The 15,726-nt window shown below is 52.5% G+C and overlaps 1 protein-coding gene across 3 annotated transcripts; it reads right to left on the reverse strand.

The window, feature by feature from the left end:
* Positions 1 to 784: 784 nt before the first annotated feature.
* PLEKHF1 (pleckstrin homology and FYVE domain containing 1) lies at positions 785 to 9,840 on the reverse strand. Of its 3 annotated transcripts, none has more exons than XM_020896985.2 (2): positions 9,720 to 9,840; positions 785 to 2,424 (listed from the first exon to the last, which is right to left on the reverse strand). In XM_020896985.2, exon 2 carries the CDS (start codon positions 2,408 to 2,410, stop codon positions 1,571 to 1,573), a length of 840 nt encoding a protein of 279 aa, XP_020752644.1. In that variant the 5' UTR covers positions 2,411 to 2,424; positions 9,720 to 9,840; the 3' UTR covers positions 785 to 1,570. The 3 variants fall into 3 exon arrangements, with proteins under 3 accessions (XP_020752644.1, XP_020752664.1, XP_070307130.1); XM_020897005.2 differs by lacking the exon at positions 9,720 to 9,840 and adding an exon at positions 9,483 to 9,713; XM_070451029.1 differs by lacking the exon at positions 9,720 to 9,840 and adding an exon at positions 8,915 to 9,230.
* Positions 9,841 to 15,726: the final 5,886 nt, after the last annotated feature.

Genomic DNA, 15,726 nt, shown 5'->3' on the forward strand with positions numbered 1-15,726 from the left:
GCTCCAGTCAAGAGCCGGCTGGAGTGTTGCCGCCCCTGGCAGCGGGCCTGGCCTGCTGAATCAGAGTTAGCACTCGAAGGAAATCCTCAGGGTTCTGTCTGCAAGCGAAGCACTGAGAACTGGGCCAGGAGGACAACTCACCCGGGGACTGGAGCCGATGGTGGGCTTCCAGGCACTGCACCGTGTGGTCTGGGGGAGCTTTCCTGGCCCCAAAGTCACCTAGCTGACAGTGAGCCCCTCTCTGCCACAGTGGCTAAGGCCAGCCAGGCTATGGGGGGAAGGACTGATACAGGAGACTGTCTTGAAGGACCACAACTCCATGGCCGGGTGTGGGCCAGGCATCAGGAGGCTGCCATTCAAGCTCTAGGCCCAGCACACATTTGCTGAGCAAGGCAGCTTGCTGCACTTGGAACTTCCCCACTCAATAGCACCATACCCAGGGGCAGGCCTGGGCCGGAGACCACACGGGAGAGCTTGAAACCTGGAAGGCTCATACAGAGCTGGCTCCTTTTCCTTACTTGCTGTCTGTCTGTTTAGATAACTCACACCAGATGAACAGGCCTGCAGGTGCTAGGCCACAGTCACAGTGCCTGGATGGCCGGGGCTCCGTTCCTCGGAACCAGCCATAGTGAGGTGCTAACATCTAAGCCCACGGGAACTGCCAGCGTTCTCAGGGATGCCCAGCGTGGTGGACAGTTGTTGACACTGGCCACTTAGCATGGTTTCAGTCCTTGATCACAGAGTTGCATCTGAAGTAAGAATACTCCTGGGCTTTTCAACCACATGAGTGAATAAACCTTTTTATTATTAAGTCGGTCTGGACAGGGTTTCTGTCACTTGCAATAAGAATCCTAACAGAAAACACTGCTTTCCCCAGCAGAGGGAGGGATGAAGACAGGACTGAGGGGCATCAGACACCTAGAGGGAGCTCAGACTGGACCAAGAGGGCTTGGCAGGCCTCCCTGGACCATGGGGAGCTCAGACTGCAGTCCCTGAGGCTGGCAGGCACCCACAGCATGGCAGTCTCCTGCCTTGCTCTGGGTGAGCTCACATGTCTGGCCTGACGAGGCCCAGCCAGCCTGACAGGTAGGCATCAGCAAGGTGGGTGGGTAGGTGCTGCTTTCCTGGAAGCCACTCTGGACCCACAGTCTTTTCTGCAAGGGGGCGGGGCCAGGTGTGGTGGCTGAAGGCCTCAGAAAAGAGGGGACCTCACTCCAGTCCTACCTTCTCTCTTGTCCCTAAAGGTGCCTGGGATCGTCTAATTCTGGAGCTACAGCTCAAAGGGCTGAGAAAGGACATTTGCTCCCAAGAGGCCTAGGTATCTGGGGCTTGCTAAATGAAAAGGTAATTACCTTAAGTGGAACTAGAAGGATGCCAATATCCAAAAAGAGGCACTGGGGGTTTGGAGAAAAGGAGCCACTTCCGTTGTGCCCACTACCCATGGGGTAGGGAGGGCCCTGCGGGGGTCTGGGCAGCTTGGGGAACTCTGCCCTCTCAGGGGTCCGGGCAGAGGCATCTGCTTGGACCGAAGTGACCAGGGAAGCCCTCCCTCACGTCTGCAGACCTGGGGTCAGCTGTGGAAGGATGACCAGGACACGCCCGAGGCGTAGAACTCCACGCGGCTGGGCCAGTCCGCATCCCCACTGCCCTCCCTGTCCTCGTCTGAGTCATCGTCGTCGCCACTGGACGCCCCGCAGACGGCCCCCGCCAGGTAGGCCGACGGCCCGGGGGACCCGAGGCCCTGCTCCTCCACGTCCTCCTTCCGCTTCTGGGCGGCCAGCTCGCGGAAGCAGAGGCTGCAGACGCGCAGGGGCTTGGGCGAGAGGCGCGGCAGGAGGAAGCGCTCGCGGGAGCACTCGGCACAGACCACGAAGCCGCATTTGCGGCAGTGGTGCCGCCGAGTGAGGGCCGAGAAGCGCGTCTGCGTGCAGCGCATGCAGATGTCCGTGGCCTTGTCGGGGATCCAGGGCGCCGCGTGCTCCGTGCTGGGCTGCAGGCCCGTGGCCAGCAGCTGCCGCCGCACGCACTCCTCGATGTGGCTGATCCACTCCTGGCGTTCCGTGGCGGAGGCAGCTGACACCACGAAGGACTTCTTGGCCGTCTTGATCATCCAGCGGTTCTTGGCCTGCAGCGTCTCCGGCAGCGTCTCCAGGGTCACCTCCTCCAGCGGAATGATGTGCTGGCTACGGTACTTGCGCTTGTTCAGCACGATGCTGCCGTACACCAGGATGTCGTTGAAGAGGAAGAAGATGCGCGGTTTGGCCTTCTTGCGGCACTCCTTGGTCAGCACGCCTTCACCCAGCAGTACTCGGCCCGGCAGGGCCAGTGGCTGCCCTGATGCCCCGAAGCAGCTCTCGACAGCCGCGATGCGCTGGCTGTTGATCTCCGTGTTCGCCAGGTAGTCCACCATCTTCGGCCACTCGGCTGTGGGAGGAGTGGCAGAGGAGGCCGTCAGCTTGCTCTGACACAGCTGGGGGTCAAGACCACCCCCAACCCCCAGTTGCCCAGCCCATAGGTCAGACAACCCACTAATTACCCCGACTGCAACCCAGGAGGCCCAGATGTGCCACTCCACCAAAGAAACTGGCTGCTCCAGAAGCCACCCCTTAGACACGGAGTTACTGGGAGGTAAGTGGCATGTGGAAGCCAGTCCAGGATGGGAAGGCAGTAGTAAACATGTGTGACTGAGTGGGGGGCGGCGGGGGCTCAACCCTTGGGGAGCTTTGGAAGACAGGGTAGAACAGGTCTCAACAACATCCACCGTCCAAGAGACAAGGACACTGAGCCCCAACTCCCATCAGGGGCTTCCAGGAGCACTAACTACCCAATGCTTTGGGCCTGCCCCAGGCAGAAGGGTGCAGAAGCCTGTACCAGCTGGGGAAAGCCAGATAATGGAGTGCTGCAACCCCACAGGTCACTGACTCCCCCATCTACCAAGCCAAAACATCACAGACCCTGCAACCCACTCACTCAGCCCGTGGGCCCATTCACTAGCCCTCAGGAAGCACCTACTGTGTGCTCAGCAACGTTCCATGCACGGGGGATACAGTGAATAAGAAAAGGCCCTGTTCTGATAGAACGCCACCAACACCAACATCACAGGCACCACTGCAGAGGGCTTCCCCCAAGTCAATCATGACTATCTCAACTTGTCCTCACACCAACCCGAGCCGGGAGAATTACCACTGACAGAAGGAAACTGAGGCTCTGTTAGGAATCAGGCAGCCCAGAGCCTGCACCACTGGGGACCACACTGCTCAGAGCCCTCCCCCATGGAGGAGAGGCCTCTGTCCTCCTCTGCCAAGCGCTCCACGTGGTAGCCCCAGATCTCACCTGGACCTCCTCTGCTCTGCCCACACCCACTCCCTTTGACTCACCAGACTCACGGCATTGAAGACACCCAGACACTGCTGACCCAGGTCAAGTCTGCAGTCCCAGCTCTCCCTTGAGCTGCCCCCGTGACCTCCCACCAGATCCTCTTCTTTTCAGAAACAAACCACCATTCACCTAGCTGTGGAAGCCCGAAATCTAGGACTCATCCTTGAACCTCCTCTTTCCTGTCATCCAACATTCAACCAGTGAGCAAGCCCCATCATTTTTCTCTCTCACACTTGGCCCTGGTTTGCCCACTTCTCACCACACAACTCCAGCAAGGCTATCTCCCTTTCTGAAAGAGTCTCTCTGACAACCCCAGCTCAGGCAGCTTCTCCTGCAACCCAGGAAAGGGTTGGCAAATCATGGCCTGAGGGTCAAATCTGGCCCACAGCCTGGTTTTTTTGTGAATAAAGCTTTATTGGAACAGAGCCGTGTCATTCATTTACAGTGATCTGTGCTGCTTTCCTGCAGCAAAAACAGAGCTAAGAGCTGTGATAGAGACCACATGGTCACAGACCTAAAATTCACAGTCTTTACAGAGAAAGTTTGCCAACCCCTTCTGTAGGATGTTACCCTATTTTGCTTTTTCTTCACAGGATTTGTCAGGGCCTGATATTTTCTTGCCTATCGATTGTTTGCTTGCATGTTTTCTCTTTCCCTCACCCACTTCAAAATTCCATCAGAACAGGATTCTTTTCTTACTCACTGTATCCCCAATATCTGGAACAGTGCTAAGCACACAGTAGGTGCTTCCTGAGTGACTAGTGAATGCATGAACCAAAGCTCCCTCAGGCCCACTGTGGGAGGAATGAGCCTCCACCTCCTGTCTCTAGAGGAAGCAGAAGAGAGCTGACCCACAGCTGCCGCCACCGCCGCCGCCACCACGTGCATACAAGCACAGAGCACGCTCCTGACCAAACCGATCACACTCACAGAGTTTCTAAGTCACCACACTGCAGTTCCGTAAGTCTGGCCACCTGTGGGAGGCTGAAGTGGGGCCAGTGCGGGGGCTGGATGCATTACACAACAGGGGTGCTCAGCCCCGAGGCACGTATCGCTTGCCCCTTTCAGACCACAAGCCGTCCTGAGAAGTGCTGTCCACACCACCTTATGTAAGAACCACTCTTTTTAGGCTGCTGAACTGGGCTGCATGTTGCAAACCCAGCTGGTTATCAGTGACAGCCCTGGGCCATCCTGTTAGGACCAGTTACCACGTCCCAGATGTGGACAGTCTAGCAACATTCCAGAGGCCACCCCCAGGACCCCTAGGATGGGGTGGATGAGGGTTCTGCTGGAGAAGCTCAGAGCATAGCAGCGGGAGAGGCACCAAGAGCAGTGACTTTGGGACCTGTGGCAGCAATAACAGAGATTCTTGGCAGAGGGGAAAGGGCAGAACAAAGGGTGAGCTGGGTGCATTCACACAAAGGGCTACTGTCAGCACCCAATCCATGTGGGTCAACATGGAGTGACAATAGACACCAAATGCTGAGTGGAAAAAGCACCCTGCAGAATGATCTGACCTTGTGTATGCAGAAATTATGCATTTAAGAAGTGTTCATGAACTATATCTGTAAATAAAAATGGACAGGATGGAGCATTGCACCCATGAGGATGGCTGCTATAAAAAAAAAACAAAAACAGGAAATAAGTGTTGGCAGGGGGATGTGGAAAAGTTAGAACCTTTCATGCACTGCGGGTGGGAATGTAAATTCGTGCAGTCACTGGGGAAAAAAGTATGGAGGCCCCTCTAAAAATTAAAAATAGAACTACCATATGATTCAGCAATCCCCTTCTGATTATTTATTCAAAGAATTGAAAGGAGGATCTCTAAATGGTATTTGCACACCCATGATCATAGCAGCATTATTCACAACGGTCAAGCAGTGGAAGCAACCCAAGTGTCCACTGATGGATGAATGGATAAACAAAACTTTGTATATACTTATAATGGAATATTATTCAGCCTTAAAAAGATATCCCGTCACTTGCTACAATATGGATGGCTCTTGAAGACATTATGCCAACTAAAATAAGGCAGTCACAAAAAGACAAATACCACATGATACCACTAACATGATACATCTATAGTAGTCAAATTCATAGAAACAGAAAGTAGCAAGGTGGTTACTCGGGCTAGGGCTGGAGAAGGAGAAGAGCAGGGGAGGGGGGGTGAGAGCGAGAGGAGAGTTGTTATTTAATGGGTTTAGCGTTTCAGTTTTGCAAGATGGAAAGAATTCTTGAGACATTTCACACCAATAGGAATATACTTAATACTACTGAACTGTAAGCTTAAAAATGGTTAAGATGGCTTACAAAAAAAGATGGACATAAAGCAAAATCAGGAGACAAATGGCCTGGGGGAGGACACCTGAATGTCATTAGGCATGTTAGATCAAAGATTCCAGCTTTATCTACAATATTTTATTTCTTTCACTAAAAAAAAAAAAAAAGGCAGCAGCATATGTGATAAAGTCCGAGTACCAATCAATTCCGGGAAGGGGGAACATGAACTTTTTCTTTCTCTCTTTCTAAATATAAGGTCCTCAAAAAGAAAAGAAGTATAGTGTAATGTCTGGGTCAACAGCTGTAGGCTCTACTAGCCTCACAGTGGGTGACCTGGCTGGGCCTCCCCTGAGCACACAGCAGCAGGGCCCAGGCTGCAGGACATGCTACGATGAACATCTCAGGATGGAACACCAGTTGTTCCCTCCAAAACTCCTGGGTGTTGCCACCTGGCAGAAGCGGGTGAAACCCCAATCTCACAGCCACACTCCGAAGTCAAGCATGTTCAGCACCGAGGCAGACGGAACTTAGATGGAGTGAAGAGCAGGAGCCCCCCCCCCATTGCTCTCCCTCCCCCCACAACCCTGGCCTGGTGGGGTTGGGTGAGCTCTGGAGGCAGACTTGCTCAGAATCCACCTCTGACTAGATGCTATCCAGGTGGGCTGCATGGAGGAAGTGAGGGGCAGCATCCACGGAGGGGAGAGCTTTGGGCATGGAGGGCCTGTAACACTGTCTCCCTGTGCCTTGTAGGAGGCCCCAGGATGCCCCACACTGCTGGGTCCCTCATCAGTGGTTTACAGACCCCCTCCAGGCCCTGGTAGACCCCATTCAGCTGTTGGCAGCAAAACATGGTCCAGGAAGGATGGGGAGTCCCTGGTGACCATGAAAGGGGTCTGGGCTCTGAGCCGAGCCCACACACAGACAAGATAGTGGGAAGGCTTTCGTGCCTCCTCCTCCGTGGGCCTGCAGTGAGTAGCGGCTGGGGTGAGGGGCCCAGCAGACAGCACCCTCCTGGGGAGCTCCCCGACATCCGCCCACCACAGCTGCTACCACAACCAGAAATTCACTTCACACCTGGTTTAACATAGCCTGGAGATTTTTTTCTCAGCCATGTCAACAGCTTATTTCCCTGATGAGGGATCCAACCTGCACCCCCCTGCAGTGGAAGTGTGGAGTCTGAGCCATTGGACCCCCAGGGAAAGCCCCAGGAGATTTTCCTGGTAAATGTGGCCGCAACCCCACCTCCCCATCCCCCACCCCTTCCCAGCAGATGAGAAATCCTCTTTTTATTTTTCTCACTAAAGAAGTGAACTACCCTCCCTTAGGACAGGGCGGAGAGAGAGCTGAGCCTGTGCCCATTCCTTTTGTGGCTGCCTGCCTCAGGACAGCCTGTGCTGACCCCCCTGGGTGGTACCCCAAGTGCTGACAGAAGGTGGACACTCATGAAGGGCCAGTGTCTGGGAGCAAATAAGGAAACAGGCCAGCTCTTTCTTGCATGTTTCGGAAGTGGGGCAGGCTCCAGGGCTGGCCTTCCTAAACACCAGTGATCCCACCATCTGAATTAGGCCAACGGCTCTCTCAGTGAGTAAGCCATGCTCCAGATGTCACTGGGTGGCCAGGGTTCTATGACTGACACGTGACCTACACCAAGGGTAGCAAATCTACACCAGGCCCGAACCAGTGTCAGCTTGTCTAAATACAATTTATTGGAACACAGCCACATGTAACAGAGATGGGCCTGCAAAGCCTAGAATATTTACCATTTGGCCCTTCATGGAAAAAGTTGGCAGACCCCTAATCTATGCCACCACACACTTGTAAATGCATAATGTGCCTGCTCCAGGGATGCACCTGACATGGAGCCACGTCCTGATGGAGCCAGTCTCCTCCACTTGGACACAGCCTTTGGGATTCGAAGAGCTGTCTGGGGGCCCCCACCTGGGAACCCTGTACAGTAGGACCTGGGAGGGGCACTCAGGTCCATCCTTCCATTAAGAGTTACAGTTGCGGACACTGCTTATCAGAGAGGGAGTTACCTGGCCGAGGTCACAGAGGGAGTCAGGGTGTTGGCCCTTTGGACTATCCCTTGGCTTCCCCAGATTAGGATAGGGCTGATTTATCACCTAACCCTCATTCCCTCCAGTCCCAACCCGGCCCACACTGTCTTCATGCCTACCTGACTTCACCTTCTAAATATTTACTAAAGTCCTACTATGTGCCTGGCACAGTTCTACTAGGTAAGACTGGGCACCAGGTTACAGCCAGGAGCTGGGGACCAGACCCTTCAGTATCAGACAGCCTCGTGCGACAGCCAAGCTAGAAAGTATCAATAAATCAACAAGGTGATTTCTGATTGTGAATGCCACAAAGAAAAGGGCTGATGTGCTGAGCAAGGCTAGGGTGAGGGTGGCAGTCAGGAAAGGCCTGGTGAGGAAGTGACCTTGCACCAACCTGAATGTGAAGGATCTTAGCCATGCAAAGGCCTGAGGGTAAAAAGTTCTGGGCTGAGGGAACAGCTCAAAGACCTGACTATGGAGGCAGGAGGAGTAACAGGTAAGGTTAAAGGTGCTGTAGGAGCCAGTCTTGCAGGTCTACAGGCCAAGATGAGGATCTGAGTTTTTCTCCAAGTACAATCCAAGTGTCCTTTCCTTCCAGAGGGGCCAACCCTCAGGCTTGTCCAGTTCTATGCTTCCTGGAAAGCCCTTCTCCATGAAAAGAATAGTAATAAGGAAAATAAACCAGGGGTGCCATTAACTAAGAGCTTACAGCTCACCAGGCACAACAGTAAGCCCATTGCAAGCATTATCATGCCAACTCTTCACAAAAGCACCATTGGGGAAGGTGCCACCTCCATCATCAAAACCACTGCCCAAGGTCCCAGCTCTAAGACAACCATGAGCTGCTGAAGACAGAATCAGAAATCTTCAAATTCAGAGGGCAGGGCCCCTCTCCCAATGCCTGATCTCCAACCCCCAACCCTCTCCACCCAGGTCAAGGGGTGGCCTGGGCAGGTCCATTAGCTTGGCTGAGCTGCCCAGCCCTTTCCTTCCTTGTAGTGGGCTGGGTTGCACAAGTCCCTGAGCTCAGCTGGGCTGCCTCAATTGCCCATCCTGGCAGCCCTGGGGGCTGATGTGTGCAGGGACACAGGCTGAAGTCAGAGACAACCCCAGTGGAAATGGCATGCCCAGGAACATGCCAGCATGAAGTGGAAATTTGCCAGCAATCATCCTCCCCTCTTCCCTGGCTTCTGACCTACCTCATGGTGAGGTAACAATGCCGTTCAAATTCCAAACGAATATATCCCTGATCAAGTTACAAAGTGACTCAGGGCATCCACTTTCCTATCTGGAAAAGGGGCTGGATGACAACTCTCCCGGGCACAGCTCTTCAGGTGTTCAGGGAGAGAGAAAGGGAAGGAGATTCTGGGTGATTCCAGGCTGGGAAGGAACTGCCACCTCTCTCTGGGTCAGCCTCAGTACTTCCTCTGTGAAATTGGAGATTAAGCCTGGCCCTGTTTCTTTCGACAACTCCCACCCAAAGTCACAAGCTCAGACGCTTCAGGGGCCAGCGAGCACCCAGGCCCCCCGGAAAGCCCTACCACCCTCCCTCTCCTCCCCGCTTCCCTGGGCCAACACACCCTGCAGACTGGGACCAAGAGTGGCGGCCCCCACGAGTCAGGAATCCCCGAACCCTCCCCAGATAGCAGGAGCGCTGAGATCCTTGCTGTCCCGGGCCTCAACGCCTGCAGGCGTCTCCAGACCGTTCCTGCTCTCACTTCGTGCGTCCCCCCGGGCACCTTGCCTCGACATCGGAGACCCCCTTACCTGTTTTCACCCCGCTGTCCTTGGAGCTCCGGGTAGCCCCCGCCCCGCCTCCAGCCCCACCAGCCAGCAATAAGCGCCTTGGTCCGTGCCTTTGCTCTGGGCGAGTCCGAGATGGCACCGGCTGCGCGACCGCCCCGCCCGAGTCCAGGGGCCACCTAGACGAGGAGCCCGGGGGAGCTGGGAGGCGGTCGTCCGGAAGCCTGCTCCGGGCGCCGCGGCCTGGCTGGTGACCCTTACCTCCTCAGCCGGGGCCCCTCGCGTCTCGCGCCCCACCAGGCAGCCGGCCAGACAGCCCGCACTGGGCTGCCGCGTTCCGCTTGCCGGAGGGGGCCAACCCCCGCCGCCCAAGCCGCAGCGTTCCAACTCTCCTCGACACGCCCCCTCCCGGCGGCTCCGCCAATCAGAGGCTGGGCGCGAGGCGGGGGCGGAGCCTGGACGCCAACTCTCGGAGTCCGAGTTCCAGAGAATGTGCGCGTGCAGAGCGGCCAGACTTCCAGTGCGTTTGGGTGTGTTGGCGCTGCAGGCGCTGCGGGCGTGGGGCTTCCTTGTCGCTCTCTCCCGGGACTGGGAACCCAGACTCAAGCCCCCCAGTCTCCCTTTCCGCCACCGCGCTCGGCACTCTGGCCCCGCAGGAGACTTCTAACTCACCCAACTGGGGCCTTCGGGCCAGGGAAGGGGTTGGGGAGGGAGGCGGTGGCATTACTGTGCCTTCCGCCGCCGCTGGTGGGATTCCCTGCTGCTGACTGGCATAGTCCTTTCTCAACAATCGAGAGATTGATAATCATAATATTAAAAGTCTTAAGCATTTTATGTTTTATATTTTAAACTTGTATGATGGAAACTTTCAAACATACACTGAAGGAAAGAGACTAATGGACTCCATGTATCCATCACCTAGCTCCAACATTATCAACCGGTTTTGTCCTTTTTCTCCACCCTCCCCCACCCACCCTGCAACACTGAACTGAAATGAAAGTCCAAGCCTCAGCTTCATCACTCCTGGAGGGTTGTCTTAACCTCCTTCTGGCCTCCTCTCAACACTTCGTTTCACACTAGCTTCTTCTTCCTGTTCCTCAAAACCTCAAGGTTGTTCTCACCTCTGGGCCTTTGCACTTCCTTTTTGCCTCCAGATCTTCTCATGGCTGCATTTTTGGCATTGAGATCCAACTCAAACTGTCACCTCCTCAGAGGCTTCTCTGGCCTCTGAGGTCACCCTCATCTGCCTCACTCCCGTTTTGTTATTTTGTAAACCACATCTCTCAACCTGAAGTCATCTGATTAGGTTTCTTGTTTACATGTTCATGGCTGGTCTGCCCCACCTAGACTGCGAGCCCTGTGGGCTGGACTGTACCCATCTTGTTCATTCCTTTCCCCCATGCTGAGAGCTGAGTTCAGCCTTTAGTAAATGTCTGTGGCACGGGTGAGTTTGTCTTGCCAAATAGGGCAAGGCTGGGTAACTGCAAAGAGGGGCTGGCTCAGGCCAGGGCAGTACACGCTGGACCAGGACCAACGCAGGAGGAACCCAGGTGCCTGGGTCCAGACCTCGGACTCTGCCCAGGGCTGGGGCCTGGAGGGCTGGTGCTGGGAGGCATGAACTGAGCAGGGGCGTGACCTGCTCTCCTGGGTGGTGTGGGCAGAGGCTGTGAGGTGGGGCCTGGTGCTGGCAATCTGCCTTTCCCAGCCGGAGTAGAGTGAGGCCAGGACATGGGCACATTCCCACAGGGGAAGGGGTTGGGGTGAGGGAGGAGAGAGCAGGGAGAGGCTAAGAGAAAGAGGAGGAGTGGAGGCGATCGGTGGGCAAGTAAGAGGGCCACCACCTGGGACCTTGGAGAGTCCACGTATCCCACCAGAGCATCCCCACTCCACCATCTTCCCAGCTATTACCCTCACCCAGTGAAGCCACAGCCTCACGAAAGTACTTCAACACGTAAAATGTATTGCCAGCACTTCATCTTGAGAGATTACACAAAAATAGAATTTTCAGCTCCTCTTAAATCAGGATTTGAAAGAGCTGGTCCCCTATCTCCACTTTAAATGGGGCACGTGTTCTCCCACTCACCTCAGTCCTCGCCATTCTCCATGGCTTCCCTCTCACCCCACTTGTACCTGCAATTGAATAGCATTTGAGTTTATGACTTCTGGTGGTAAAGTCCAGCCTCTGCATCAGACAGAGGAGGGAGAGGCAAGGCCCCAAGATCCCAGAAACTGAGTTATAACCAGGAAGTTCAGTTGGGACATGAGACACTGGGAAATGCCATATCAAGTGTACACATGACTGTCACCCCGGGGGGCAGGGATGGGGGGGCCTGGAGGTTAGCTTTCAAGACCATGTTGGTGACTTCCTCAGTGCTAGATCTACCACCTCCCTAACTAGGGGAGCTTCTCCAGGAAGGTGGGCCCTGCCTGGGGTGGGGGTGCTGTAGGAATGGAGCCGGAAAGCCCTGTGAACAGCCAGCTCTCTGGCATCCGACTGTGAGCTTGGCACAGAGTAGGTATCCAGGAAAGGGAGGCCTTTACATGATCCTGGAAAGCTGGAGAGAATACGTACAGCTGTTGGTCCTGGAGCCAGGAGACCCCCAACTAGCCTTTCTCACTGCTGGTCCGGGGCCCGCTGGGGCTGGAGTCTCCTCTTCTGTCCTTCTTTCCAGTGCTGACATTCTATAGAGTGGGGAGGGGGAGCTCTGGAAACCCTGGGAGGCAGCATGAACTCTGATCCTCTAGCTGTCCACTGCTTCTCACCAGGGACGGGCTGTGGGTGGAGAAGACCTGGGTGGAGGGCCGACTCCTCCAAATAAGAGGAAAAACTCGTGACTCAGGGAAAGGCAGAGGCTGAGTCAGCCAAGCCACAAGCTGTGGAAAAAATGAAGTCTCTCTGAAGCTTTTTCTGCACCTCGGGTAAGAAGCCCTTTCTCAGGGAAGGCTGGCTTCCAGACTTCAGAACTAGGCTTTCAGGAGGGCACCAGGCTCAGATTAGAGGTTCTAGTAATCACTTCTGTGGAAAATGCCAGCAATTTTTTTTATTGGAGCAGTTCTTAAGTTCTATGTAAGTGTCAGGGAGTGTGTGTTAAACACTTCACATCCTATTTCTCCCCAGGCTGGACCTGTCATTCCCAGCTTTGGGCTAGAGAAAGTGAGAGAGGCCAAAGCTTGGAAGGGTAAGTTATGGAGAGGAAGGTGCAAATGTCTCAGCAAGTGGGAGAGAAAACAGAAGGGGCAAATAGTAACAACTGATGACCTTAGGTCAGAGGTCAGTGAAGGGTCAAATGGTAAATGTTCTGAGCTTTGGGAGCCAGGATCCCTGTGGCAACTACTCACCTCTGCTTTTGTCCAGAAGACAGGACACAGTACCAAGCCCTCAGTAGACTTCACTTGTCTGATTGTCATGTCATTTTCACACGTCTTGAAAGTTTCTTCTGAGTTTTTTTCCAACCACCTAAAGATATAAAACAAGCAACAGGCTGGAGTTTCCCGAGCCCTGACTTACAGCTGTTCATCATACTTTACCTGAAGCTCTTCCGTTGGTTTGAAACTATTCAAAACAGAAAGTGGGGGAAAACAAAGAAAAAAGGGAAACAGGGGCCATCCTACTTATAATGGGCAGATTTGGAATTAGTCAAGTTTTCATGATTCTCCATGCTGCCTTCTTTGTCAGTTACACAGCTGAGACTGTGTCTCAAGGCTATGGAAATGTGGGACTTTGGGGGGAAATATCTATTCAAATGGTTATGAAGATTGGTTTTAAAGAAGGACACCTGAGATATTAGGAGACTGATTTCAAAGGAAAATCTTTCAAAATGTTTGGATTTTGGATTGCTGAATTATTGGATCTGAAACCATGACCTCATCTATACTCTGCTAAACCAGGGAACTGGAACTGCAGTGGTTTCCTCTCCCCTCCCCCTCTCTCTGCCGTGTCAATATTTATTCTGTTCTGTGTGTAAGTTTGCCCTGTGTTTGTCATTCCCAACCTGCGCATCCTTTTCATGTTTGTGGGCAGTTTTGTTCCTGTTTCTCATCATGGGTGTCTCCATGAGGCTCTGACTGGGCCAAACAGGAAAAAGTGCCCTTTGAAAAATGCTTCAGGTGACGGAAATAAACACGTTCCCCTAAATATATTCTTCACAGTGATTTAGACACACCTAGCTTCTCAAATGGAAGAAAGCTAAGAGGCTTCTGCCAGTACCGGTTTAACAAGGTTCTATCTGCATCATCCATTCATTCAACAAACAGTTATTGGACACTCTTTTTGTCACCCCAAGCAGCAGATGCCATGATGAATGAGGCACTGTTTCTGCCCTTGAGGCACTCAGAGTGGAGCAGAGACAGACCTGTGAATACGGGCTTATCCTTGAGGAGTGAGAAGTGCTTGCCCCGAGCAGAGGGCAGAGGTCGTCTCTGGTGAGAATGGTCTTGGTTGGATAACACATCTTGGAGCATTATTTGGGCATTAAAAAGTCAGCTTTAGGGGACTGGCTGGCAAAGAATTCTTCATCAGAAGCATTTGAGGCAAGAAGAGGAATTTTGGGGGTCAGGAGCAAGAAAGCTAGAGAGAGAAAAAGGACCAGCTTAAGGTACAAGAGAGGGCCAGGGGAAGACCTCTGAGAAGGGCGACCAGAGAAAGTTTCAAATGGCAAGGAAGGGTGATACTCCATTTTCTTTCCTTCACTTTGTTTTTTCTTTTTCTTTTTAAACTTTTTATTTTATATTGGAGTGCAGCCAATTAACAATGTTGTGATAGTTTCAAGTGAACAATGAAGGGACTCAGCCATACATATACATGTATCCATTCTCCCCAAAAGTCCCCTCCCATCCAGGCTACCACATAATATTGAGCAGAGTTCCCTGTGCTATATAGTAGGTCCCTGTTGATTATCCATTTTAAATAAAGCAGTGTGTACATGTCCACCCCAAGTTCCCTAACTTTCCCTTCCCTGCATCCATCACCTCCCCACTCCCCAGCAACCAGAAGTTTGTTCTCTTAAGTCTGTGAGTCTCTTTCTGATTTGCAAGTAAGTTCATTTGTATCATTTCTTTTTAGATTCCACATGATATTGCATTTTAATTACTTTCTGAGCTGCCCAAGAGGTTCCACATTTTTGGCCATTACCCCTCAGTGCTTCATAAAATCCACATTTTTGCTGGTGGGAAGGTTAGTTGTTCTATCCAGCCTCCATGGACAGCAATGCAGCAGCAGCTACCACACTGAAAGATGTCAGGACACTTCTGTCCAGCTAGTCCAGTCTAGACATGTATGTCTAGTAAATTCTAGGTATTTATTCTAGTGCAGAAAAACTTGTGCTCATTTATCCATTGCAGCTTTGATTTCAGTGGAGAAGCAGTGAGGACAACCCAGATGATAATCAATAGGAGAATGGTTAAATAAATTACTCATGCCATAGAATGGCTTATCACACTTAAAGGGAAAGAGGCAGGTCATTATGTCCTGATGTGGAAGGATTTCCAAGATACGTTGAGTGAAAAAAGTAAGGTACAAGAAGAAGTGTGATTTCCTATGTGAGTATGTATGAAAAATATTGCTGGCAGAATTCACAAAAAACTGGCCTCAGTGGTTGACTGTGGAAGAGAAAATTAGTGACTCAAACCCATGAGAGGGAGACTCACATTTTATACCCTTGTGATGTTCACAGTCCACATTGGATACCGTGAACCTATGTAGCCTGTGTAACCAATAGGAAATGACAGTGTGTGACTTTTCCAAAATATGTCATAAAAGTCATGGCATCTTCTGCCGTGCTGTCTTGGATCAGTGGTTCCAGAGAAAGGCAGCTGCTTAGTCATGAGGATGGTGAGCAGCCCTGTTCAAGGGCCCTGAGGTGAGAAACAAGAGCCTCCTGCTGACCGCCAGCACCAGCCTGCAAGGGTGTGAGCAAGCCAGCCTGGAAGGAGAGCATCCAGCCCCAAAGAAGCCCTGAGGTGGCTGCAGCCCAGGCTCTTCTCTTAGCTGCAACCTCCTGAGAGACCTTGAGGCAGGACCTTTCAGCTGAGCCACTTCCTAATTCCTGACCCACAGAAGTCATGTGGTATAATAAACGTTTATTGTTTCAAGCCAGGGAATTTTGAGATAATTTGTTAGATAGTACTAGATAACTAATAGGTCTTTTGAAATCTGTACCTTTTACATTTGTGCATGTCCAAATAATGGTGGTGGTGATGATGATAATAATCATAATCATATTAATAACCTAATACACACCATGGACTTTGTGGGCAATAATTCAAGGAT

This window comes from Odocoileus virginianus, chromosome 20, assembly GCF_023699985.2.
Source record: "Odocoileus virginianus isolate 20LAN1187 ecotype Illinois chromosome 20, Ovbor_1.2, whole genome shotgun sequence".
In the NCBI taxonomy this organism is placed as follows: domain Eukaryota; kingdom Metazoa; phylum Chordata; class Mammalia; order Artiodactyla; family Cervidae; genus Odocoileus; species Odocoileus virginianus.